General features: G+C 49.5%; 11 protein-coding genes across 19 annotated transcripts; 6 read left to right on the forward strand and 5 right to left on the reverse strand.

Annotated features, from left to right (window-relative positions):
• Positions 1-29: 29 nt before the first annotated feature.
• On the reverse strand, positions 30-2,456 carry FVEG_15094 (hypothetical protein; the record flags this gene model as incomplete). The annotated part of the gene is made up of 3 exons (XM_018904185.1): positions 30-660; positions 743-926; positions 2,066-2,456. 3 exons carry the CDS (start codon positions 2,454-2,456, stop codon positions 30-32), a joined length of 1,206 nt encoding a protein of 401 aa, XP_018746138.1.
• A 521-nt stretch (positions 2,457-2,977) lies between these two features.
• On the forward strand, positions 2,978-3,619 carry FVEG_15093 (hypothetical protein; the record flags this gene model as incomplete). The annotated part of the gene is made up of 2 exons (XM_018904184.1): positions 2,978-3,398; positions 3,609-3,619. The coding sequence occupies 2 exons, from the start codon at positions 2,978-2,980 to the stop codon at positions 3,617-3,619; spliced, it is 432 nt and encodes a 143-aa protein (XP_018746137.1).
• Positions 3,620-3,755: 136 nt separating this feature from the next.
• Positions 3,756-6,599, reverse strand: FVEG_02560 (hypothetical protein). 4 transcript variants are annotated; one of them, XM_018889899.1, is made up of 4 exons: positions 6,524-6,599; positions 5,696-6,460; positions 5,447-5,596; positions 3,756-5,369 (listed from the first exon to the last, which is right to left on the reverse strand). In XM_018889899.1, the coding sequence occupies exons 2-4, from the start codon at positions 5,840-5,842 to the stop codon at positions 5,196-5,198; spliced, it is 471 nt and encodes a 156-aa protein (XP_018746134.1). In that variant the 5' UTR covers positions 5,843-6,460; positions 6,524-6,599; the 3' UTR covers positions 3,756-5,195. The 4 variants fall into 4 exon arrangements, with proteins under 4 accessions (XP_018746134.1, XP_018746133.1, XP_018746135.1 ...); XM_018889900.1 differs by lacking the exon at positions 6,524-6,599 and having other exon boundaries at positions 3,768-5,369; positions 5,696-6,053; positions 6,116-6,138; XM_018889898.1 differs by having other exon boundaries at positions 5,447-6,460.
• A 1,664-nt stretch (positions 6,600-8,263) lies between these two features.
• On the forward strand, positions 8,264-8,678 carry FVEG_15092 (hypothetical protein). Its single transcript, XM_018904183.1, has 3 exons — positions 8,264-8,383; positions 8,441-8,507; positions 8,559-8,678. Exons 1-3 carry the CDS (start codon positions 8,367-8,369, stop codon positions 8,649-8,651), a joined length of 177 nt encoding a protein of 58 aa, XP_018746132.1. The 5' UTR covers positions 8,264-8,366; the 3' UTR covers positions 8,652-8,678.
• A 453-nt stretch (positions 8,679-9,131) lies between these two features.
• On the forward strand, positions 9,132-10,296 carry FVEG_02559 (hypothetical protein). Its single transcript, XM_018889897.1, has one exon. The coding sequence runs from the start codon at positions 9,270-9,272 to the stop codon at positions 10,077-10,079; it is 810 nt and encodes a 269-aa protein (XP_018746131.1). The 5' UTR covers positions 9,132-9,269; the 3' UTR covers positions 10,080-10,296.
• FVEG_02558 (hypothetical protein) lies at positions 10,126-11,555 on the reverse strand. The gene is made up of 2 exons (XM_018889896.1): positions 11,009-11,555; positions 10,126-10,831 (listed from the first exon to the last, which is right to left on the reverse strand). The coding sequence occupies exons 1-2, from the start codon at positions 11,426-11,428 to the stop codon at positions 10,289-10,291; spliced, it is 963 nt and encodes a 320-aa protein (XP_018746130.1). The 5' UTR covers positions 11,429-11,555; the 3' UTR covers positions 10,126-10,288.
• A 151-nt stretch (positions 11,556-11,706) lies between these two features.
• On the reverse strand, positions 11,707-15,471 carry FVEG_02557 (osomolarity two-component system, response regulator SSK1). Of its 6 annotated transcripts, none has more exons than XM_018889895.1 (4): positions 15,086-15,408; positions 13,089-14,916; positions 12,430-13,031; positions 11,707-12,378 (listed from the first exon to the last, which is right to left on the reverse strand). In XM_018889895.1, the coding sequence occupies exons 2-4, from the start codon at positions 14,818-14,820 to the stop codon at positions 12,181-12,183; spliced, it is 2,532 nt and encodes an 843-aa protein (XP_018746129.1). In that variant the 5' UTR covers positions 14,821-14,916; positions 15,086-15,408; the 3' UTR covers positions 11,707-12,180. The 6 variants fall into 6 exon arrangements, with proteins under 6 accessions (XP_018746129.1, XP_018746128.1, XP_018746127.1 ...); XM_018889894.1 differs by having other exon boundaries at positions 13,089-14,983; positions 15,039-15,368; XM_018889893.1 differs by having other exon boundaries at positions 13,089-15,471.
• On the forward strand, positions 14,479-15,577 carry FVEG_15091 (hypothetical protein). The gene is made up of 2 exons (XM_018904182.1): positions 14,479-14,894; positions 14,974-15,577. Exon 2 carries the CDS (start codon positions 14,996-14,998, stop codon positions 15,455-15,457), a length of 462 nt encoding a protein of 153 aa, XP_018746123.1. The 5' UTR covers positions 14,479-14,894; positions 14,974-14,995; the 3' UTR covers positions 15,458-15,577.
• Positions 15,578-16,341: 764 nt separating this feature from the next.
• Positions 16,342-17,003, forward strand: FVEG_02556 (hypothetical protein; the record flags this gene model as incomplete). The annotated part of the gene is made up of 2 exons (XM_018889889.1): positions 16,342-16,516; positions 16,570-17,003. 2 exons carry the CDS (start codon positions 16,342-16,344, stop codon positions 17,001-17,003), a joined length of 609 nt encoding a protein of 202 aa, XP_018746122.1.
• A 702-nt stretch (positions 17,004-17,705) lies between these two features.
• On the forward strand, positions 17,706-18,689 carry FVEG_02555 (alpha-N-arabinofuranosidase; the record flags this gene model as incomplete). The annotated part of the gene is made up of 1 exon (XM_018889888.1): positions 17,706-18,689. The coding sequence occupies one exon, from the start codon at positions 17,706-17,708 to the stop codon at positions 18,687-18,689; it is 984 nt and encodes a 327-aa protein (XP_018746121.1).
• FVEG_02554 (esterase/lipase) lies at positions 18,633-22,596 on the reverse strand. The gene has a single exon (XM_018889887.1). The coding sequence runs from the start codon at positions 22,205-22,207 to the stop codon at positions 18,857-18,859; it is 3,351 nt and encodes a 1,116-aa protein (XP_018746120.1). The 5' UTR covers positions 22,208-22,596; the 3' UTR covers positions 18,633-18,856.
• Between the last annotated feature and the right edge of the window lie 572 nt (positions 22,597-23,168).

A 23,168-nucleotide genomic window follows, 5' to 3' on the forward strand; every position in this document is an offset into this window, starting at 1 on the left:
CAATTTGTGAAATGTTGCCATTTTCTTTTTTAGCGACTCATGTAGTCACCACCAGCGGTGGCTTTTTCAAGCTCCATGGGGGTGATAGGACCGGGACTTGATATGGGAAGAAGTCGGGGGGATAAGGGCTTCTGATAGCCGGGAGTAGCAAAGCGACAGTCCCGGAAGGGGAGGTCATTGAGTGACAGTCCAGGCTTGTCGCCAGACTTGGCCGAGCTACCAATGAATTCATTTGCAGCCATACTTGTTTGTGTAACCATATCGCGCTTATACTGGAGCAATTTGCGACGAAGCTCGCTGTCGAGTTTCGCCTGGCCACTTGCATGGGGGATTGCACTGGAATCGTATCCAACATTGGAGGATACGCTTCCAGACAAGGGAGGTCGAACTGATTGGGCACCATATTTCCTTTCGTAGTTAGATGGGTAGTATTTGCCCATGGGGACAGGCTGGTCGTGGAAGCCTGGAGCAAGGTAAGAGGCGACGGGAGTGTTTGAGTGAGACATGACTGCACTTTGAGCTGGATGAGAAGTGGGAGAGTCGGCATAGATTGGTCCAGATTCAGAGATGAGACGACTCATGCGAGTGTCGGGATGATGCTGGAAAGGGTGTGGCCGATGGACACGACTGTTGGGATCCTCGTGAAGTGGGAAGTAACCTCTGTCACGGTGTTAGTCCACGTGGTAAAGATGAATGGAATGGAATTGACTGGGAGAACATAGGAAATGGATGGATGTCTTACCCAGGAAGGTCACCTCTTGCTGATAAGGGTTCGGGAGGCGTGCGCGCGGGAGCAGAAGTGAAACGTCTGATTTGAGGTAGATCGATAGCTATAGGTCGAACGTGGCTGCGGCTGCGGCTGCGCGGGGTTGAGGGGGCAGATGGAGGAGCTGATGGAGTGCCAGGAGCAGACTTCTCGTTGTCGTCTAATAGAGAGGGGACATATGTAAGTAAAAAGGGAAGACCAGTAAGAAGAATAAGGTTTACGATGACCGAATGCGTAGTGACCAAGGGAGGGCCGATGACAACAAGATCGAAAACAGGATAATTGAGGAATAGCACAGGATATAAGAACATTTTAAAGCAAAAGCCGGTAGTGCACTTCAGGGCCAGTCCAGGCGTCACTCAACGGCCAACCCCGGGATGGTTGATGGGGCCACTAGACTACCCCGCGATGGCTGGGAAGTGAGTGTGGGGAGAGCAACGAGTAGCGCGATCAAGCATGGCCCATCATCCCGGTGCAAGAGACATTTTGACTCGGAAATGGTTGAGAAGAGGTGGAGAAGGGGCAGATGATTTGAGGGGAAAAGGAAAAGATGAGCGAAATAAAAGTGAGGAGAATTGTGGAAATCGGGGAGCGCGACAAGTCAAGCCGATCAAAGGGCAACGACTCAAGAGATGGATGTTGAAGATGGTCAAGCTTGAGAAGCCAATATGGCATTCTCGAAAACGGGGGGTGCGGGAGCCTCCCGAGACCTCAATCCCGCCCCGCGCGCTTTGCGCCAGTCAGTCGCCGGATGCATCATTGGTTAGGATGCTCCAATAGCCAACTTGGATAGCGTTGATAGGCACAACTATTGATGCATTGCGCTGTGGGACAGGGACAGCGGCGTGGAGGCGGCTCTTACATGATTCGACCTCTTCAGAACAAATACCACTTTTCTTTACACAGCATCGCATCCATTCGTTGTACATACTTTTTTCTGGTGGTGTACAACTAGAGCTTATGCCATGTGTCAGGGTCTCTTGGGTTCGTTGAGGGGAACTTGTGGCGCCGAACCAAGTCTGAGCAGAAGAACGTGTCTCGCCTCGGAGCTTTTTGCACGCTGCGATGCGATGCCAGCTGCCCGGTTGAGCACCGCCCGTCTCCGTCCGGGATCGTCGGCCGGAGGATAGCCCCAACGTCCGACCGCAAGAAGCTTGAGATCACTCACTTGAGGCCAGGTGATGAAGATCATCGAGAGGGAGGTGGGGATGGATGGGCAATCAGGGGTCAAACGACTGGATATTGGATATGCATTCCAAGCATTCCGTACAATGGATGTCAAGGCCAATGCTAACTTACCTGAGAAGTAGGAAGTACGAGGTTCAATGTCATCAAGGTCAAAGAATCCGTCTTGTAGTTCATTTGGTCTTCTGGATGGAATCGCTGGGGTGTTTCGTCCAGACAGGTCGAATTCGCCGATAATTTCACCTGATCGTGGGCTTTGAGGAGGAGGAGGAGGGTTGGCTTGGCTAGCTTGGTCGGAGTTCGTAGACATGGAGCGCCCTGGCATGGAAGGTCGAAGTCGGGGTGAAAGATAAGGAGATTTGATGGTTCTGGCAAAACTGGCCATATCGTCGTTGTAGTCGTGATTCAATGTCTGAGGTTTGAGTCTTTGATCTCTTGGAGAATAGCTATTCGCCTGACTGAGAACCCAGCCCGAGTCTTGAATCAAGCGCCAACGCCGCTGCATAAGTAGGTTTATATGGAGGATTGAGAAGAACCAGGAGACCGAGTGGACGGGAATGGATGAATGCGCGCTCAGCTCACGGGAGGGCGGCGGCAGTCGGGGAGGTTTGATGATTAACAATGAGGGGCAGGCCGTGTAGGTGTCGCAAATGACGGGAGGCCAAGAGTAGCTAATAAGAGTACAATAGAGTGACTTTTTCGAATGTGAATGTATTGGGCGGAATGCCACGGAGGACGGATAAAAGAAGTGAGGCGAATGGATAAGGTAGGTAGCTGTAACTCAAGAATGTGATGGCGGCGTCAAGATGTAATGTTGTAGTATGTAAGCAAAGCAAGCGCAACGCAACGCACAGGAGTACAGTAGGTAAGATGAGTGAAGGGTATGCCTATTTGGGCGAGAAATGAAGGGTTCCCTAAGAAATGAAGATCGAAGGGTTCCGAAACGGTTTTGTTATCGCAAGCGAGACACACTCTAGACACACTCTTCCTCTTCCATGGATGGATGGATGGATCCAATGGATCCCAATGTCAGAATTGATCTTGCCTCTCCCGTTCCATCCTGGTTCTCTCCAGCGCCTCCCAACCCCCAAAAAGTGGGAGCTCCAACAAATCACCTCGCGAGTACCACAAGCGAGGAACATCGGGACGCAGAGCCAGAAGCCAGAGAAGCCCAAGATCCAGGGCAAGGCGAGGTTAATAGTGGATCGCTTCCACCACGTACTGTACGGTGACCGTCTCTGCCTCTGTAGCGGGTTTCCCAATGTTTCCGATGCTGGAACCCGCTACAAGGTGCCCGTTGTGGAAATGCGACATGCAACCACGAGTTTGGCAGGTATCCCGCTAGGACTTTTGAGGCACATTCTGGCTGGGGTGACCCTTGATTTGTACCTGGTTGCACGCACCGTCACCGTACAGAAGGCCAAGGAAATACATGCGGGACGACCCTGTGAGCCACTCAAAAGTCACCAACGCAAACAAAAGAAACCAAGCACAGCGTTAGGTTTGCTTTGGTCTCGTTTGGGTTTTATTTTTTGTTGTGCCATCCCGTCTACGGCCAGACTCTGATGCTTTGCAGAGACGACGAATTAGAATTCGCGGTCAACGTCCTGTCCTGGACGCAGCAAACTAACGAACTAGTCCCTGGTATTTACTGTAGGGACCCTTTGAAAACGAGACCCCTCCTTGGTTTGTTTTTGGTCAATGACGTCCCGTATCAACGGTGTATTTATCCGACTCCGCGAATATTCTTCTTTCCAAGTCTTGGAAGACACAGTCACAGTCACTCTTTGTGGAGAGACAATTTTGCGCGTATGTATGGAGTATGTACCATAGTATTGTGTACATGCGAGGTCAATAATACGTGGTCAATATTACATTCAGGAACTTATGATCGCATTTGCTCACAATTCCCATTATGGGTATTCGCAATCTTAGACCCTCGTATCACTACAACTTGCTCGCTCACGACCACCACCATCAACTAAAAAAAAAAAGAGATGGTATCAATGAGACATTTGAGCATTCGACCGCTCGTATTCAGTGTCAAATGTCGTAGAATATTCCCACGTGCATTTCTTATCGCTTAACTTACCGCCTCTACAGGCTACGATCAACACTCACATCACCACCAACGCTACCCAACTTCTCCGCCAGTACATATCAACAAAGAGGACAAGAGATCATCAACAGATCCTTGCACCAAAAACAAACGGGCTTTTAGAAGCGGCCCCCACTTGGAGCTTCCATCAGGCATCTGATCGACGTCATGGCAAGAAAATAGCCTGGCTTGGCCCGCTCACAAGCGCCGCTTGCTTTCGCCCGTGAGTCGAAAATCCTAATCCCCTTAAGGGTCAAGACACAAAGGTCAGAGCGAGAGACGCAGCCAGTCAAACGCCGGACCCTTGGAGAAAGGGAAAAAAAAAAAGACCCCTTCTCCCTCTGAGCAAAAGTCCGTCATCGTCACATCACCCGTCGGAAGCGTTGGAGGCGAGCGTGTCCACGATCGACGATCGACGCTCGCCCCTCTTTGCTCTCTCTCTTTTCTGCTTTAGGTCCTGGTCAAACTGGTGCAACATCCTTCTCCGTGGTGGTGCCATTTCGACGCTCTTGAGGGTACTACAAAAGGGTATCTCGGATATCACTCTGTCTTGGCGTAAACGGTGGTTCGGCAAGCTGCACTGTTCTTGGCTTTGTGTTGCCAGTGCCAATGTCCGTGGTCATTTCACAGCATGGATCCTACAGTGACTGCCCGTTGACTATCCATTGGTTAACCAAGTTTCACTCATACCGGCGGCCATTGGCAGATCTAGCCACCCATCTCACAAGCCATGTTGCACGCCGTACGGGAGGCTGCCGTAGATGGTTGCACTAATAAGTGTGATATTCTCGATTCAGTTGATAGCGATAAATTTTGAGTTCGATGCAGATATTAGTGTTTCAGGAACAAGCAGTCTTTGTCGAAAAAGGAAAAGCAAGGAAACACAGAAGAAAACCATGGTATCAAAGTCGTGCCAACATCTCGTCTCGTCTCGTCCATTCCCATCCCAGCATACAGACACAGAAAGCACGCACACACGCGCGCACACACTCAAACAGCCCGACCTGCAGGCCTCCCTTCCCACTACCGTTCCATTACCATTGCCGAATATCTCCGTCGCGAGTTGCATTTGTGTATCCCATATGCAACCATCCTCAACATGTCCGTCTCTTTCTATAGGGGCTAGATGCGCCCGTTTGTGTCTCATCAGACATGAGCGCGGCCAGTAAAGCGTGAACGATTGTCACGGTGCTTCCACCAGTAGCCCAGGGCCGCCAAGGTAGCAATGAGCCAGAGCAGGGCGCTGGCGAGATCGACCCAGACCGCGTTCTTCATGCGCTTGACACCACCGTCACCCTCGGCGTCCTCATTGATGTACATCTGCAGGTTTCACAAATGTCAGCCAAACGATGCCGCCGATCGTTTGCAGTAAGCACTTGACGGATGATGGAACGCACCTTGCCAAAGACGCCAAAGAGGGCGATCCAGAGGACGAATAGAATAAAGTCCCATACCGCGACAACAAAGCCGGCGACACGCAGGACAAACGGGATAAAGTAGAGTACACATGTCACGGCAGAGATGCTACCAACAACCACGGCGTAGACCTGTGCATTGAACTTTGTCAGCACTGTACTGTATTGCATTGCATGGTAACAATGTGTATTTGCACGTTGACGAACGGAGGGAGGGAGCAAGTCACTCACCCACTTAGAATCAGAGTATTTGCCCTGCTTGTTCGCATTGTGAAGGTCGGTACCATACAAACCGATAGTGGTGAGAGCCAGTGCGAATAGGAACAAGTGGATGGTGGAAAACACCACATAGCTGATAGCTAGATCCTTGATACCCATGGTCGCTTTGCTTGCTTTGCTTTGCTGTGGTTTGTGTCGCCGATTCGAACGGGATCTCGCAAGGGGGTGGATATTACGAGAAAAGATTGACGAGAAGAGGTTATCGTAGGTAGGAGCGGGTCAGTGATTGATTGATTGATCGCAGACTCAGATGCAAAGGAAAGAGGATCGCGGGTTTATTAGGATGATTGGGGTGAGTCAATAGAATGAGCTGGTCACTGAAGCGTCACTTTGACTGGGCGTGCAAAATTGTCAAGCTTGGCGAAAACTCACTCGTTCGTTCGTTCGTTCGTTCGTTCGTTCGTAGGGTAGACCGCCTGTTAATTAATACGTAGCGTACCTGGTGAAGGGAAGCCTCTGCCGTCATTCCTGCGACCTAAGAAGCGAGAGATCGACCTAAAACTTAACAGAGTCTAATTTCTCCCTAGGAAATTGTCGTGATTCACTGATATGACCCTATGACGTAGTGCAAAGCAAGCTTGTTTTAGTCGCTCGATGACCCCTGACTTTGACATCTAGACCCTGAGTCTCTGTTCTAGAGGCTTCGGATTATCGAACCTCCGCTTTTAGAGGCCGCCTCGTGATCGCTTCAACCAAGGAAGAGAAAGTCATGCAGAGCTGAAAATTGTTAGCGGGTGAGTTGTTAAAGTTTATTAGTTTAGTTAGCGGGTAATTTCCAACCTGGAGTTTGGGTCCTTTCAAAGTTCAACGTCAACGTCAACACTTGCAACAGTTCCCATCTTACATCACTATCACGACCGCCCTACAATATGTCGCCCCGTAAACAAACAACGGAATTCGGCCTGTGGGTTCAGGAATGTGCATCGTTGAAAATGCAAATGTTTTAGATCAGGTGTTCTCGAGAAGCTAGTGCTGATAAAGAAGAGTTCTCGAAGTTTTGAGGTCATAATGTCTGATTGAGGCTTACCATGTAAGTCAGCCAAGTTAATGGCGCGCATGACAATTTCAAGCGTGACTTTTTGAGATTCACATAATGAGAGAGTGGGAAATTAGCTTGACTTGAAAATCACATGTCTCTTGAGAATGGCATTTGAGTTGACTACGCTAATATCTTGGGAAGTCCAATGTTGTTGATGCGGTTTTGGGAAGTCGGTGAGAAATACGAGGGACGAGAGTGTGAGGTTGATTGGATAAGCTTCAAGCCCAACCATCTCACTCATGACAAGAGTGTCTCCACTGTTGACGAGGATAAACACCGTTGCCTGAGTCTATCGAATAAGCTTATTACCTTGATAGTTTCGAGGCTATGCTTGAGCTCTTGGTAAATTGTTGTCCTGACCATGTGTTCAGTGTGAACGTTGAAAGTGCTGTTTGAGAATAGGGTAGGCTTGCTTCATCCAAACCCCCGGATATTCGTCCAGGAATATGTGTAGCATCATCGATCTTGGCTGCAGATGCCCCGAGTAATACGGCGTTTCCGGCAGTCGCTGAAGCCAATAACGAGGATTGGAGAACCAGAATTGCGAGGGAAGATACGACGTTGAAATGCTCATATCGGCATTCCCACTATCACCCCAACCCTCGCTTCTGAGGAGGTAGAGACGGACGAGACTAATAAACTCATGCCTAAAACAGTGAACAAAATTGGGCTTCATTGGCTAGAAAGACTGGCTAGAACCACATGGTCGGCAGGGAAGTTCGGGGCGGTGTTGTGTCATTGACTCAGCCTACCAACTTATCTACCAGCCAATTCGCTAACTCACATTTTAAGCCGCATGCACGCAGAGCCTCAACATTGAATTGAGTGAACGGTTTCTCTGTCGGCAGGGTCCGTGAATGCGAGGCGAATTAGGGTGCTAGAATGAATCAAAATGCCGTATCACTCCCTATAATCTTGCCTAGGTAGCTGTAGCTGCACGCTGTTGGGGCACAGTCTAGTTTCCAGCATCGCCTCGCATACGAGACGAGACTCCGTCCCAAACTAGACTCCTGACTGATTCATAGTCGCTGCCTTGCTCTAACAAACAAATCAAGCGTTTCGAATTCGCGAAGAACAATGAGCCTAAAGCTTCCAGAAACAGGGCTATGCTCAATCATCCTGGAGTAGGCCCCTGAGGCATCCCTTCTTTCATCCTGTCTTCCTCGCTTCCCAGCCAAACAATGACTATTGCAAACCTGTTCCGTACTCCCACTACAGAATGGAAACTCGCTTTCAGCAGATAATCATCGCAGCTATAGTCCAAATAGTGGCACTGCTATCGCCTCGAACTCTAATCCTTGTTATTCACTGACTTGGACTCCATCTCGTGTGATTTGTGTCAACTACAATGGAGTTGTTACTAGATTGAACTCGGAACTTACAGGCCTCTCGGCTATGTACGCCTTGGATTGAACTGTCTATAGATTCCTATATAACCATGGCCATTTGCATGTCTCTGATCATGATACCAACACACTTCACAACTCACCAAAACTCATAAGGCTAAAGCACATCTTGTGTCTACGCACACCAACACTATAACTCATACTTTGCTACTTAAAAAATACAACAATACCATCAATCATGGCTGCCATTAACTTGTATGTCGAGAACATCCACTGTCATTATCAACAACAGTAGTCTCTAACCACTTCCAGCGCTTCTACCGCCTGCTCTGCCGGCAACCGCGGACAGCTCGTCGACGGCGTATCTCAATGGTGCTGCGTGAGTAGTTTGAAGCTGGGACTTTGTGCAACGATATACTGACCTTCACAGTGCAATTGCAGCTACGGCCCGCAGACCATCGCGAACAACCCTCAGTGTCCCGATTGCGGAAGCTATCGTTGCGAGCGCTGCACCTACTGTTAAACGGCTGTCTCACTTTGATCTCGCAACTGAGGTCTTATCTTTCGCTTCTTGAAGACTGGTTCTTGTATTACTAGGATATGTGGATGGCCTAGATCTTTGGAGTTGGAGGACGTTTGTCTTGGGCTTTTTGCGCAAAACCTGGTCTTTCAAAAGCTTAGAATCTTAGAAGGGGGCTCACGCTTGTTTTGATTTATTTCCTTTGTTTATCATAGAAAATCCAACTACTTACGCTCTTTAACAACATGGTCTTCGAAGTGACTCTTTATTGCTAGCTTACTAGTGCTAAGTCTATGTGTTTGTGGACATTGACAAACTCGGAACCTCCAATATGAGACAAAGCTCTAGTCCAAACTTTCGTGTCTAGACAACAAATGAACAATCTTTAAACAGAAACGTGGTTTTATTCGTAAAAGGGTCTAGATTTAGCAGTGACTTATACCCGTCTCTGGACCGAGGCATGATGGATGACGCCCCACCTCCACCAACATTAACCGCTATTTGTATGGATATGAGAACTCACTCTCTTATTTACGAGGTCAGATTTGGTCGCTGCAATATTGGTTCTACCTGTAATAGATCTTAGCAAGTTATCATTACTTTACACTTCAGTCATCGGTCATGGCAGATCTCGGCCCTCCTTTCCATCCCATAGCGGGCATTGCAAACTTCCGTGATCTCGGCGGTCATCCGCTGCCTATAAAGTCCCGCCCCGGATACACAATCAGACCCGGCCTCGTCTTCCGCTCCGCAGAACCATCCCGTCTCACCGAGGACGGCATCTCGGCGCTGCAGGACCTCAAGATCTCTCACGTCTACGACTTGCGCTCGCGAACTGAGATCGAGCGCTACGCTACCGGAACCCGAGAGTGGCCCGGCGCCCAACGGGTCTTTACTCCGGTCTTCTTAGACGAGGATTACGGCCCGGAGGCTATTGCGCTGCGCTTTCGGAATTATACCGCCGAAGGAAGCCAGGGATTCGTTGAGGCGTATCGGGGAATTTGGGAGACGGGAACGGATTCTATCAACACTATTCTCTCACATCTTGCCAGACCCGATCCCTCACCCTTACTCATTCACTGCACTGCCGGCAAGGACAGAACTGGCGTGGTCTGCGCTTTCATCCTGTCTATATGCGGTGTGGATGAAGGGACCATTGCTCATGAGTATGGCTTGACTGAGGTTGGCCTCGGTGACTTTCGAGAGGAACTCCTTGCTGCTGTGATGAAGAGTCCCGAACTCAGAGCCAATCCTGAAGGTGCTCAACGATTACTGGGAGCCAAGCCTGAGAACATGCTTGCTGCTTTGGAAGCACTTCGCAAACAACATGGCTCTGTCGAGGAGTATGTGGTCAAGAACTGTGGTCTCACAGAGGAGGATCTGGAGCAGATTCGAAAGAACTTGATCGTGCCCGAGGAGAGCAGGCAGTAGTACCGATGAGTTATGAATGACGACTCTGGATCATGATGAACATCAATGGCAATGACAGATTTAGCACATTTATAGAGGACCACATACAGAAATGCAAGCGCTATTCATCATCTCTGGACGAGTATACAGTCCATGTCTAATTAATACATGGCGTTGGTATTCGTATAGTACAGTTTCGCCACTCCATATCCCATATATATTCATACACTTCAAGGCACCGACGTAGGAATCTTGACCAACCCACGCTTACGGTCCTCGAAAGGCGCACCGTAACGCCATCCAGTTCCCTTCCTTGATCGACCATCACGACCAACATCATCAACGTTAATCTCCTTAAATCTGAACTCGTAGCGATCTGTCTTGACACGCTTCGTTTGCGCCTCCTCACGCTTACGCTGGTCCAGAATCTTCTTGGCTACCCTGTCCTCGTCTGCCTGTGTGACTGCTTGGAACTTGGCTACTGCCTCTGGTCGAGCAGTGCCCTTGATGATTGCTTGCTCCATCTTGATGAGCTCAGGTTGAGGTGATCGCTGATCGGCGGACAGCATGTTGTCGTGGAAGGCCTTGGCGGCATCTTCTCTTGTGAAGTGTCGGGATTCAGACACTGGTGTGAATAGTTGTTGTAGGGTAAGATTGTGTACGTGAATCTCGTTGATAGGCTCGTGAGGAATATTTTCCTCGCCTTCATTGTAATGTGTTTTGGGTAGCATCTTCATAACTGCCTTGGCATATGGTGTTGCTAATTGCTTGCCCTTTAGATTGGTCAGCATTGCAATCAGAAGAGTAAAAACGAGCAAGCCCAAAATCAGATGATGCTATCAGAGTATATAAAAGTATAACCATGTTTGTGTCTTCAAGACTAATCGAAAATTTTGTTTTGGTCTCATCATGTAGCAGGGCAGATAGAGCTTCGCCGGGATGGTACTTACTTCAGAGAGCCATTGCTTCTCAACCTCCTTCAGTCGCACAACAGCAGCAACTCTCCTCACGTCGATGTGCATTTCAGCAGACACCGCCTTCAGAGACATGCCCTTCGCCGTCACCTTCTCATAGATGATCTCCCTGGTCTGATCTGAAAGCACGGGCTGACTTCGGAAGAGGGGGTTGAGAGGAAAAGGCTGATCGTTGTGAGGGCCAAGGTAATTAGGACCGTTGCCAGGCTCAGCAAGATTCTTGCCGTTGCCTGAGTTCAACCACTCAAACATCTGCGCACGACCCTTGCTCATCTTCTCGCGGCATGGCGTTGTCGAGAAGGTTCGGAGAAATGGAGACGAGGTCCTCGTGGAGAGGGAAATGGTGGCATCGAGGCCAGCCAGCGGCGTCGATGCACCGCGCACTCGAGGAGGCATGGTTACAGCGGGTTCAGATTCTCTCTGACTCTCTGCTGCATTACATGCGACCCAGGTCCAATTGATTAGAATTGGTTGGATGTCAGGTCGGGAAAGGCTGCACTTGTTTGGAGGTGTTTAATGCGGTTCCAACTGTGCAGCAATTTTCATCCCGGGGGCCAAATTATTCCGTATTCCGGCCCGATATCACCAACCACGCGGTCCACATCAGATGGGGCACAAATCAGTGGGACAATGAAGGAAGCTCTCATCCAAGAGATAAGATGAAAAGTAATTGACTGATGAATTAATACATAGCTTGGTAGAGCATTTGGACTGGGTTTAATCATGCCACTGAAGTATATTCGAGCTCTAGATTCACCTCGTCAGAAACATCATGACCTCGAACTATAGCTTGCGTCTTCTCGACATGTATTATTCAAGTCTCATGGCATTATAAAACATTGGTATTCGTATATATCTGTTACCTACGCCATCATGCTTTGCGTCCATTATACAGCTCCCTTCTTACCCAGCTCCCGACAAACATCAAATGCCAAACATTAATCCTATGGCGAAAACTATAGGTAGCAGATAGATCTCTGAGGCAACTCATGTTTGCTGTTGCCTCGGCGGGTGAATAATACCAATGACTCGTTTTTGGTTTGTCTCGCGTTGTGCTAGAATATGTGTTGTTCCCTGGCGTATATTCTACTGTCAAGACCAGCCCAGCTGTGCTAAAGCATGTGTCTTCTGATATCCAACTGAAGCTATCAGCCGGGTTTGGTCATCGAGAGTCGATTCTTCTTTGATTTAGCTTTGGCTGCGGCGACGGCTGCCTTCTTAGCAGCGGCGCTCTCTTCAGCCTCTTGAGAAATCTCTTTCCACTTGCGCCAGCCATCAAAGTCGATGAGGGCTTGCATGCAACCCCACTCCATTACCTTGCGCTCTAGCCAGACAAAATTGACGGGCTATATCATGGGTTAGCTACTTATCTCTGATTCTTAGTGCGATTTACATACCTTGGTCAAAAAGTCGTTACAGCCAGCGGCTAGAGCTTCGTGTCGGTCACTCTGTAAGGAGCTAGCAGTCAAAGCGACAATAATCACAGGACTCTTGAACAAGGATGGATTCTGTAGGCGGTCTTTGTCATCGAGTTCGTCGGGGTTTTCCGTCGTAACCACACCATCTGGTGATGATGAAAAGACACCAATTGAGTTGACTCTTTCTAATCTTCTGATTTCCCGAGTCGCTTCGAGACCGTTCATGACTGGAAGTTGGATATCCATTAGAACCAAATGAAATCCGCCAGTCCTCCACTTCTTCACAGCATCTCTTCCATTCATGGCGGTTGACCATCGCACCTTGAGGCGCTTCACAAAGGCTTCCAAGAGTTTCAAGTTGATAGGGTTATCTTCCACAATCAGGACGTTGATAGGAGGCACGCCGCCATTGAGCATGCCCGGTGGTAAACTAGGATGTTCGGCTTTCTTGCTCTTCTTGGTTTTCGCCGTAGGTCGAGGTGAAGTTGGCCTGACCGGAGGTGTCGATACACGGACTGCCGAAGGTTCTGGGGCGGGAGGCGTCGGGAGAGGAGGGGCAGCAGGTGGCATACCAGGTTGATCTGAAGAGTTTGAATGAGTTCGTGAATGCGGTAGCCTCGGGTTGAAGTGTTGCGTACCGTGGTTCGCATGATTCGCGGCGGCGGCGGCAGCCAGTGACACGGCAGAGCCATTGGCAAGCAGTGTTGGGGACGATGTATGTGTGCGGCCTAATCTGGGACGATCCGGACGATCGCGATATGCGCGTGATCTACCAGGCGACGGAATAGGTGGAATGTGGCCAGTCCCTAACACTGCGATTGAGTGCGGGGCCTGAGGATTAACATGCGCCGGAACTGCAACTGGAAGATGTGGTGAGCCGACAGCGCCAGGATGGGCGGCGACAGATGGAAAATAGCCATCACTTGTTTCCGTAGGCCGACCGTCCTCGCTGTAGTAGATGTTTCCAACATAGGCTGGAACGACGGGGCGCGGGGAAGCTTTAGGCGGACGCCTTGGAATGTCAATTACCAGAGCTTCTTCAACGGTTTGTCCACCTGGATAATAAGCATCGAGAGTCCGGCCCATTGGCTCCTCAGGGTTGAGGACACGTTCTGAATGTTGATCGCGAGGAATAATGCGTATGTTAATGTCTGGAGAGTCGAAGCTTCGACCGAGTGAGTTTGAGTATTTACGTAGAATCATATCGCGGACATCATCGACCAGGTCATCTTCGTTGACGGTAACGAGGGTCGGCGAGGCATGAGGCCGCTTGACCCAGATCTTTCGGGTCACCATATTTCCGTTAATAGGCGCGTATGTGGTGTTCTGGCTGTATCCAGGTTCGTTCACGGGTGGTGAAAGGAGCGTATTGATCAATGTCGTCTGGCGATTCGATAGCAAGCTCTGTCGCCGGGGCGGCGGGGCTGGTCGTGATGGAGAGCCAGGGGTCCCAGCTGTTGGAAGGCCAGGAGACGGGGCGACAAATGTCGTCGAGGTTGCTGCCGCCAGAGGCACAAAGGCGGCAGACTTTGGAGAGTTGGGAGCTTGGTCGAGACTCAGCACGTCGTCGTCATTGTGACCCGCAAGCTCAGAACCAGCGTCCAACTCAAGACTTGCGACCTTTCTTGGGCGCGCAGTAGGTGAAGGGGGTTCCAAGTCCTGGGAGTCTTCGTGGATACGGTCGAGATTGGAGCTTGCCTGGCGCAGACGCGATGGTGAAGGCTGTTCCGGAGGATGAAGTGAGGGAGAGAGCAGCGGTGGTTGATTGAAGTGAAGTCTTGGATGAGGTTGTGGCGGGTGCAGATCACTATGGGGCGGGAGCTGGTCGCTAGAGCTAGTGGCGGTTGTATCAGGCTCTTCATCCAGGTCATCGAGGCTCTGCTGATCTATAGGCGGAGACGGCTGTTTCAGTGGCTCACTCGTGGTGTCGGGTGCTGTGGAATTGTCGTTAGCGGGTGGGACCGCTGCTTCAGCACCTATTTCCGAGGAACTCTTGGCTGTCGACTCTGAATTTGAATTTGAGTTTGAGTTTGAACTCGACTTTGGTGCTTCTGAAACCTCCCGACAACCCTCGGGCTTTGCGACATCATCGCCATCTTCTCGTTGTCGATGCGAACCATCGGGCGTCGCTGTCATGCCATGTCGGCTACTCACGGTGCCCCTCGAATTGCTCACGGCCCGCTGAGACGAATGGTCCCCATCTCCGTCACGAGCTCGAGAACGATCGCGATCCCATAGGTGACGACTCCCGAACGACGACGAGGTGGTGTCGGTAATGCTCCGACTGGAAGATGCCTGTGAACCCGCCGTCGAGTGTCGCCTTTTGGTGAACTTGGCTCGAAGGCGCGAGGCGATATCAGTAGCTCCCATTAGGTCGACATTGGCATCCTTGGGTGGCAGGACGCGACCGGGACGTACGTGGAGTCGGAGTTGGAGGTTTGAAGGTGAGGCGATATAACAGGGAAACTAAGTCAACGGCCCAACTGTTGGCGAAATTCGGGCAAAGAATTAATCTAGACAAAGGAGACGAAGACTGAATGAGTGAATGAGTGAAGACAGCCAAAAAATTGCAAGTGAATGGTCTGTACCGAGCTTCGCAATATTATGGACAGTGGAGGCAAGCAGACAGACAGACCTTCAAAGCTCTCGGAACAGGGTATATCAACAAGCGAGGCCGATAAGGATCAAAAGGGGAATAAAAGAACCTGACGATCCCAAGAATGAAGAACCAGAATCAGGTAAAAGAAGAGAAAAGGCCTGTCAAGGTAATAACGGAAGTAAAGAAAAAAAAGAATCTCCAAGGGGTAGATCCGCCGTTGCAGTGTCGATGGGATCCAGAGCCAAAGCTTTCCCCCAGGATCCAATATCAAGCACAAGTACAAGGACAGGCACAGGCACAAGCAGGCAAGCAGGCAAGCAGGCAGGCAAGCTTGGTTGGCCTTTTTTAGGCGTGCTTTCGGGCCTCGTTATGATCGTGATTGCGCGCTCGTTTTCCTGGCCAGGGTAATCTTAAGCCGAGCCTGCATTGGCTCGAGCTACACAATGCACAGCTGATTGCACCCATTCAAGATGGTTACACCCATTCAAAAGCCACCCGAGCGTCTCCATCGACAGGGGTCATCCAGGTCAATTGGGCTTATTTTCGGTTCAGACCATCGCTTCACCTGTCAAATACTGACAACAGGCTTCTGAAAGTCTTCTTTAAAGATGGGTCCCTGGTCGGTTCGACGTTGGGGCTTGATTTTTGGACTCTGCTGTCATTCTAGATCTCTCGTCAAGAGATTCTCAGAGTCAAAAAGCTGGCGTCTTGAGATCATTCCATTTCTTGAGGTTGTGTCACATCTCACATGTAACATGTAACAATGAGTTGAGTTCACATGCTGCAGTGCTGCTCATGCATTGCACCGTTTGTGCCCCGTGGCTTGATACCCCAGACACAGCGACAGCTTCTCCTTCAGTCAACGAAGACATTGAGAGCCGGACCATAACAAACTTTACGCGGCCACAACATCGCTAGAAAGGTCAAGCTTGGCAGTATATTCCTCCGGTTCGAGTATCTTCGTTTGTTGAAGAATGATACCCAATCTAGAGGTTATTGCAGCCATTTTATCAGCGATTTTCTTCAACGCGTTAGACTCAAGGAAACGGAATATTAGAATATATAAAGTCTTGCTGTTTGTGATACGCTAATCTCATATTTCGATATCTTGCAAATGGTGGATGAGAAGTGGGGACCTCTATAGCTCAAGAAGCTGACATAATTGGTTGCGCATCAAATCACCTCCAGCCTACACCAACCTTTCTGTCGATCAAACATCAAGAACTTACAATATTTATCAATCACTACCCGTACAACGACATCATAATACTGTATATCACAAGTAAATCAGCATGGCTCCTATAAAACCTCTAAGCGGGCAATTTCTAGGCGAGCAACCAGACAAGCCCGTCCCGCGCGTGCCCAAATCTCCATCTCGGACTGCACAGATTCAGGCGCAGAACCGAAGGCGAGAGTACCTCAGTCGACATCCGTCATACTTTGATAACCTGGAGCACGAGCTCGCTGGTAAAGCCGTACTACTCGATCATCCCCAGCTCCCAACCTGACTTTGCCCCTAGATCCCGTGCTGTACGAGCGGCTAGTAAAGAGGTTCCAGTCTGCTTCGGAGCGTGAAGCTGAGGGCAAAGCAAAAGGCTATGGCAGAACCCTCGAGGCTGACTTGCAACGTGGAGAGCTCAAGCTATCGCGGCTGAAAGATGGTGACATTGAGAACTCGGGCGGTGATCTTGAGCATCCATGGGAGAAACCAGCGGCAGACAAAGCCCATGGCCTTCTTCTATGGCATGCATTTCTTGAAGAGCGTTTCGTTCATGGTCTAGACGAGGACTTTGACTACAAGCCCGTTGACGCAGATGAAGATCTTGATACCATGATCAGAAGAGACGCTCAAGATGCCTGGTTCGACGACGAAGAACCAAGTTGGATAGATGAGGATGAATGCTCAGCACAGCTACCGACAAGACAAGGCGAGACTGGAGTCCAAGACTTCTAGGTCCGCAATATCTCTTTCATCCGACCCCATCTCCCACTCTCAAACCTGATAATCTCAAAAGATCCGACCCAGGACCACAGACCACAGAGACCCTCTCTATTTTAGCCAACGAATTACACGTCGATAATGACGATCCCATGAATTACCGCACCACATTGCCACTTACCCTGAAGGCTCAAGCTAACTGAATTGTGCATATTGAAAACATGCCGGCATTTTGTAGCTATTTTGCCTAAATTCCGCTGTCAGTGTCTAACAGGCAAATCTGGTCTATCAGACAACATATGATGAAACAACCACAAAAACTCTCACGATATTTTTTGGGTAAAATAGCCCAGGAACAAAATACGCCACAATTAAATGGGCAGAATCTATTACCGGCGGCTATTTCAAGCCGTCGAACCGTGCCATCGACTTATCCTTCTCCAAGTGAGAGCATACACACACACCATGCCGAGGTGTTTGGCTTGGCTTTCTAACTTGATCATCTGGTGTGGAACTCAACCCGGGTAATTGCGTGGCCTGACTGGATAAATGAATCAACTGAGATGAGCCTCAAGTCGCATTTACAAGTCAACGCGGGGTCAATTATCCATATCATATTATAATTCTCATTCAAATATTAAAAGGGAGTTCCTCTCAGCCACTGCAAGTCATCACCTCCACCCAAACAACAAATTACATCTCATAAAGTCATACATCATGGCGCCTCTCATCACCAACGTCTACAGCGCCGACCCTTCGGCGCATGTCTTTAATGGCAAGATCTACGTCTATCCTTCTCACGATCGTGAGACTGATATCAAGTTCAACGACAATGGCGATCAATACGACATGGCCGATTACCATGTCTTCAGCACTGAGAGCCTCGACCCACCAGCTGAGGTCGTCGACCACGGTGTTGTTCTAAAGACAGAAGACATCCCCTGGGTTTCTAAGCAACTCTGGGCTCCCGATGCCGCTGAGAAGAACGGCAAATTCTACCTCTACTTCCCCGCCAGAGATAAGCAGGGAATCTTCCGCATCGGCGTTGCTGTCGGTGACAAGCCCGAGGGACCTTTCACTCCCGACCCAGAGCCCATTAAGGGAAGCTACAGCATTGACCCTGCAAGCTTCGTGGATGAGGATGGACAAGCGTACCTTTACTTCGGAGGTCTTTGGGGTGGGCAGTTGCAATGCTACCAGAAGGGTAATGATATCTTTGACCCCGAGTGGCAGGGTCCTAAGGAGGTCAGCGGCGAGGGTGTTCCCGCCCAAGGACCAAGAGTAGCCAAGCTCACTGAGGACATGCACCAATTCGCAGATGAAGTCAAGGAGATTCAAATACTCGATCCTGAGTCTGGTAAGCCTATTCTGGGAGATGACCATGACCGACGTTTCTTTGAGGCTGCGTGGATGCACAAGAGGAATGGAAAGTACTACTTCTCGTACTCAACAGGCGATACACACTTCCTGTGCTTCGCTACTGGAGACAGCCCATATGGACCTTTCACTTACGGTGGACGTATCCTGGAGCCTGTGCTGGGATGGACGACACATCACTCTATTGTCGAGTTCAAGGGCAAGACATATCTCTTCTACCACGACTGCGAGTTGAGCAAGGGTGTGGATCACTTGAGATCTGTCAAGGCCAAGGAAATCTTCTATGACGATGATGGCAAGATCATCACCACTACAGCTGATTAGATATCCACGGCGTTGCACATATGAGTTAAAAAGATACAATTTGATGTAAATAGACCACATATATCCAAGTCATTCCGTCGTGACACTCCATATTGTTGTACACCTAAATCACAAAATCTCCGAATCCTTCCGTATCGTAACTCATCAGCATAAAGTCCCACTTACACTTACACGACTCCAACACGAAGCTTGTTCAAGGCTTCCTCATATCTAGCTGGGTTATGATCAATCAGCATGCTCGTTCCAAATCTCAGCTCCTTAAAGCGCTCCTCAACATCCTTGACATATTTCATCACAATTCTCTGGGCTGGCTTGCCAATGTGATCTTCTTCAGGTAGCAAGAATGCATCTCGCCTCAAGACGCGTTGTGTCTCGATGGTGAAAACTTCCCCAGGTGGCACAAGCTTACGGTTCGTCATACCGGCTCTGAGGCCTTGCAACACTGAATGACCCCATTTGGAGGAGTCACCAGATGGGACAGAGGGTAAACCTCCGTACCATTTGTCTGCCACACCAGTCTGGAAGGCCTGCCATATGCGTTGACGTATCTCCGTCTTGGCTTGTTGTTGGTCATTCTTGAATGCGAGTGCAACTGCCTGAAAGTCATGCAGAACTCCCAGTGACAAATATGGAACGATGTCGTTCCCATGAACCACGGTTGTGATGAGACCACGAGTTCTCTTGCGTAAAGATGCCGACATAGTGCTGGGAGGCCCATAGGCATACGCGTGTATAGGACGTCGTGGTGGTAACGTAGAATGAACAGGCAGAAGCCCATCAGATAGTTCATCACCAACAGTCCTTTCTGGTCCCTCAATGGCAGTCACGAAGCCAGTGCCTGTTGGGTTTGGCTCGGAAAGCATCACTCCGAGCAATGCCGTCACTGCGCCGCCCAGGGAATGGCCACAGAGAACAAGTCCATAATCTGGGAATTCGAGCAATGCCTCTCGGAGAGTAAACAGCACGCGTCGATCGCCACCGTATAGGAGACGACGAGCTGAGGCATGGACACCTTTGTGTACCTTGTGGCCTCGACCACGCCAAGTTAAAACATCATAATCACATGTCATATCTGCCAAAACATCCTCAAAACCTAGTGTACCTCGACAAGCAAGCACGACTGCTTTAGCATCATGGTCCAGGGAGATGTAGTGCACCAAAGGAACGCCAGTACCGGTTGAACCACTAGAGTCCGTCCCTCCTTGTGGATCAACAATAGAGGCAAGAAGAACGCTGTGGGTGTCTGATTCAGTATGATGGACAAAGTGTCTGACATCCGTATGGGTGCTATCCCAAGCTCTCAGTAGGGGCATATCTTTCGAAATGCCCATAAACTTGAGAAACGCAGAACCATACGATGCAGACGAGAACCTCATGTACCTTGTGATGTTTCGGAGTACATGCGCCTGTGGAAATATTCCATTCACCGTACCATCACGTCGAAGTCCTCCAAGTGCATCTGACGCTGTGTAGGCGCTCTTTTGATGGTAGTATGAAAGGACCAGTGATGATTGTGAATCATTGGATGCCATGCTCCAAAGACTTGGGCTCCTACGAAGGACCCTGCGGTGACCGGCAGACATTGGAGGAGGTGCAAGCAGGCCATCATTCTGGGCTTGCTGAACCCAAGACGAATCAAATGCGGTGCCACTCAGTGAAACACTCGGAGAGTGGGTTGGGGTGCCATACCCCGAATGGATAGAGTAGGCATCTGTTTGAGATATCATAGAATCTCGACGACGTTCGTGAACGGAGACATAACTTGCACGGGAAGGGTTGCGTGGGATAAGTTCCGCCTTCTCAATGCGCTTTTGATCCAAGGAAGAGTGGGGACTATGCATTGGCTTGTTGCCAGTCTTACTAACAGTTGCTATTCGTGACTGTGGACGAGGCCTGCTCTCTGGTGGCGGTGAATCCTTGTTCCAGATGTTTGAGATTGACTGACTTCCTTCTCGAAGAGCCTGTCTGAGACCAGTTTTCTTCTCGCTTGTTTGGCTCGTCGTCGAAGAGTCCGACTTCCTTTTGGGTAACACTCTTCTGGGAGCTGTGGTGTTTTCTCGCGGGAAAGTGGTCTTATTGGCGGCCTGCGAGGAGTTGACAGGTGCGCGTGGTCTCTTCTGGTTTGCTTCACGTTGTGGAGTTTTGATCTCTACTGGCGACGATGGTGGTGAGGCAGAAGTTGGTCGTGTGAACTTCCCCTTTTCATCTCGTATTGTGCTGGCTCGAGGTTTTGGTAAAGCTTGAGGAGAAGTTCGGGCTGGTTGATCGTTGGCGCTTTTGGCGGGTCTTGAACGTTGCGGTGGAGGCGACTTGACTCCTGTTGTCCTCGTCTTCTTGGGCACTTGGGGAGGTTCTTTGACTGGAACCTCGGGAGCCGGTTCCTCTTTTGATACGTCAATCACAGAGACAGGTACATCTTGAGACCCCTGAAAGGAAATGTCACCAGTCCTTGATCTCTCGAGCCTATAGACAACACGGTAACTGGAGGCTTCGGGAGGGTCGCTTAGTATCTGGCTGGTACGGCTGCCTACCTGATTACTCAATCCCTTGGTCTCAACAATCTCGGCACCTGGTAGTAAAGGTAGAGGGAATGGACGAGGTCCATCAACGTCGATGGTGACTGTTTGCGTTGATGATACTGTATTTGAAATGGAAACGGAAGTGTCGGGAGGGAGTTTCTTGACCATTTCATCTTTGAGCTGGTCGATGACAGCTTCCTCTTCTTTGAAAGATGCGGATTGAGAACCAATGACGGCTTCTTGGAGTTTGGTCGGACTGGTGTCTCGAGATGTTGAACTGGCTGGCCTCGTGAAGACAGGAGTTCGAGTAATACGATCTTGAATGTCAACGCGTTCGCCATCGTTTAGCACGACGACGTCCCATATGATCTCTTCGGAGTCCTGCCGTCGTTTTTCCTCTTCGACCATTTTCCACGACCACCTTTGTAGGTATGCTAAAGCACATAGGCCAAGCACAAGATCCATCATACCAACGGTGTCCCCATGAATGCCGGTGGCGGGATCGTGAAACTCTCTTCTAATCAGTGTGATGATGCTCGCAATGGCTCGAGAGGAATCAGTCGAGCCGAAGATCTGATCGAGTGAAGACAAAAGTAGTTGTGATATCCCTGAAGCCATAGAGAAAGTTGTACTCGTGAAGTGAAAACCTGCACTTGTCCAAAAGACGGCCTGGGACATGGCATGGTGAAGATGCTCGAAACTTCGTTCGATGATGGATTCGGCTTCAGCGGTAGACATGTCGCTCTGTGATCGTGAGAGAGTTTCTCTTCCTGCTTGTGATAGAACGGTTTCGACCATGCTGCGAGCAAGTTCCAGGGAGGATAGCGTGGTTACCTTTGCAGCACTTAGACCGTAAGATCCGGCCCTGGAACTGAGACGGATAGCGAGGCATGTTGAACGCGTTGCAAGACTGACGGCTTGAGCTACTGGAGAGGGCAGCAGTGTTCGGCCTTGTTGTGGAGGGAGGTCCTCGGCCGATATGATGCTTGAGTTATCCATGACGAAGTGGTTGTCATTGAAGCCCGATCGTGATGGTGTTGAGGGGCGAAAGAAGGGTGGAGATGACGGGATAGTTGTACTTGAAAGATATCACTACACACTTAGTGTGTCTATTCATAGAAAAGAATAACGAACAAGAGGTCTGGGTGTTTCTGGCTTATTTCGAGACGAGGTTTGAGTAGTTCAGCTCTAGCGTCGTGAATCCCAACACAGTTAACAGACCGAAGGGTTAACACCAATTACATGGTCGGAATGTAAATAAGAACGACAAAGAGCGAATGGCATGTCGCTTATGGATTTGGTTGGACGACATGGGATAATACAGGGAATAAGACAGAGACAAGAGACACAAGAGACACATCAAGAGATGACGAGATGCGAAACAGATTTGCATGTGATTGCATGATAAAGGAGCCTGTACCTGCCAAGACCCGACTTTGATGCTTGACAACTCATCAATTTAAATCCTTGTTCTTTTAGTGATTTGTTAGTGTTAGTGTCTAATCGCGCTGATATAATTCGTCTTATGAATTGACTTTTGTACCTGATCGGACCTCGACGTTACGGCGCTATCATAAATAGTGTCGAGGATGTTCCGAGTTTTGGAAAGCTTCTGATACCAATTATCAGGGTCTAGAAGCCATCCATTCCATTTCCGAGTGTCTCAAACATTCAATCTCTTGACACGACCCTTCATGCCTCAACGAATAACTAGATTAACGAGTGTCTCTAGTAAACAATCACTTATTTGACCAGGGACGCGGATTGTTGGCGGTAAGAAACAAACAACGGAACTTGAGACACAGATCCAACGTGTAACTTATCTTTTAATGGCTACTAGAGTAAAGTCACCCAATCCATCATTTCATGCCCCAAACATGTGATTTGACTCAAGTAAATAGAAGGGTCCATCTGTTGCGGCTTGATCATTTATGTTCCTATTGTGGTCTCCATGTATCGC

This window comes from Fusarium verticillioides, chromosome 6 (assembly GCF_000149555.1).
Source record: "Fusarium verticillioides 7600 chromosome 6, whole genome shotgun sequence".
Lineage (NCBI taxonomy): Eukaryota > Fungi > Ascomycota > Sordariomycetes > Hypocreales > Nectriaceae > Fusarium > Fusarium verticillioides.

Coding starts and splice junctions, on each gene's coding strand:
- FVEG_15092 (XM_018904183.1), top strand. Junction 8,508..8,558: donor GCGTATCTCAATGGTGCTGC/GTGAGTAGTTTG, acceptor TGACCTTCACAG/TGCAATTGCAGCTACGGCCC.
- FVEG_15091 (XM_018904182.1), top strand. CDS start 14,996: ATGAGTGAAGACAGCCAAAAAATTGCAAGTGAATGGTCTGTACCGAGC.
- FVEG_02557 (XM_018889890.1), bottom strand. CDS start 14,820: ATGGGAGCTACTGATATCGCCTCGCGCCTTCGAGCCAAGTTCACCAAA. Junction 12,379..12,429: donor GTAACGACTTTTTGACCAAG/GTATGTAAATCG, acceptor CCCATGATATAG/CCCGTCAATTTTGTCTGGCT.
- FVEG_02560 (XM_018889898.1), bottom strand. CDS start 5,842: ATGGGTATCAAGGATCTAGCTATCAGCTATGTGGTGTTTTCCACCATC. Junction 5,370..5,446: donor TCTTTGGCGTCTTTGGCAAG/GTGCGTTCCATC, acceptor TGAAACCTGCAG/ATGTACATCAATGAGGACGC.
- FVEG_02559 (XM_018889897.1), top strand. CDS start 9,270: ATGGCAGATCTCGGCCCTCCTTTCCATCCCATAGCGGGCATTGCAAAC.
- FVEG_02554 (XM_018889887.1), bottom strand. CDS start 22,207: ATGGATAACTCAAGCATCATATCGGCCGAGGACCTCCCTCCACAACAA.
- FVEG_02558 (XM_018889896.1), bottom strand. CDS start 11,428: ATGCCTCCTCGAGTGCGCGGTGCATCGACGCCGCTGGCTGGCCTCGAT. Junction 10,832..11,008: donor AGAAGCAATGGCTCTCTGAA/GTAAGTACCATC, acceptor ACCAATCTAAAG/GGCAAGCAATTAGCAACACC.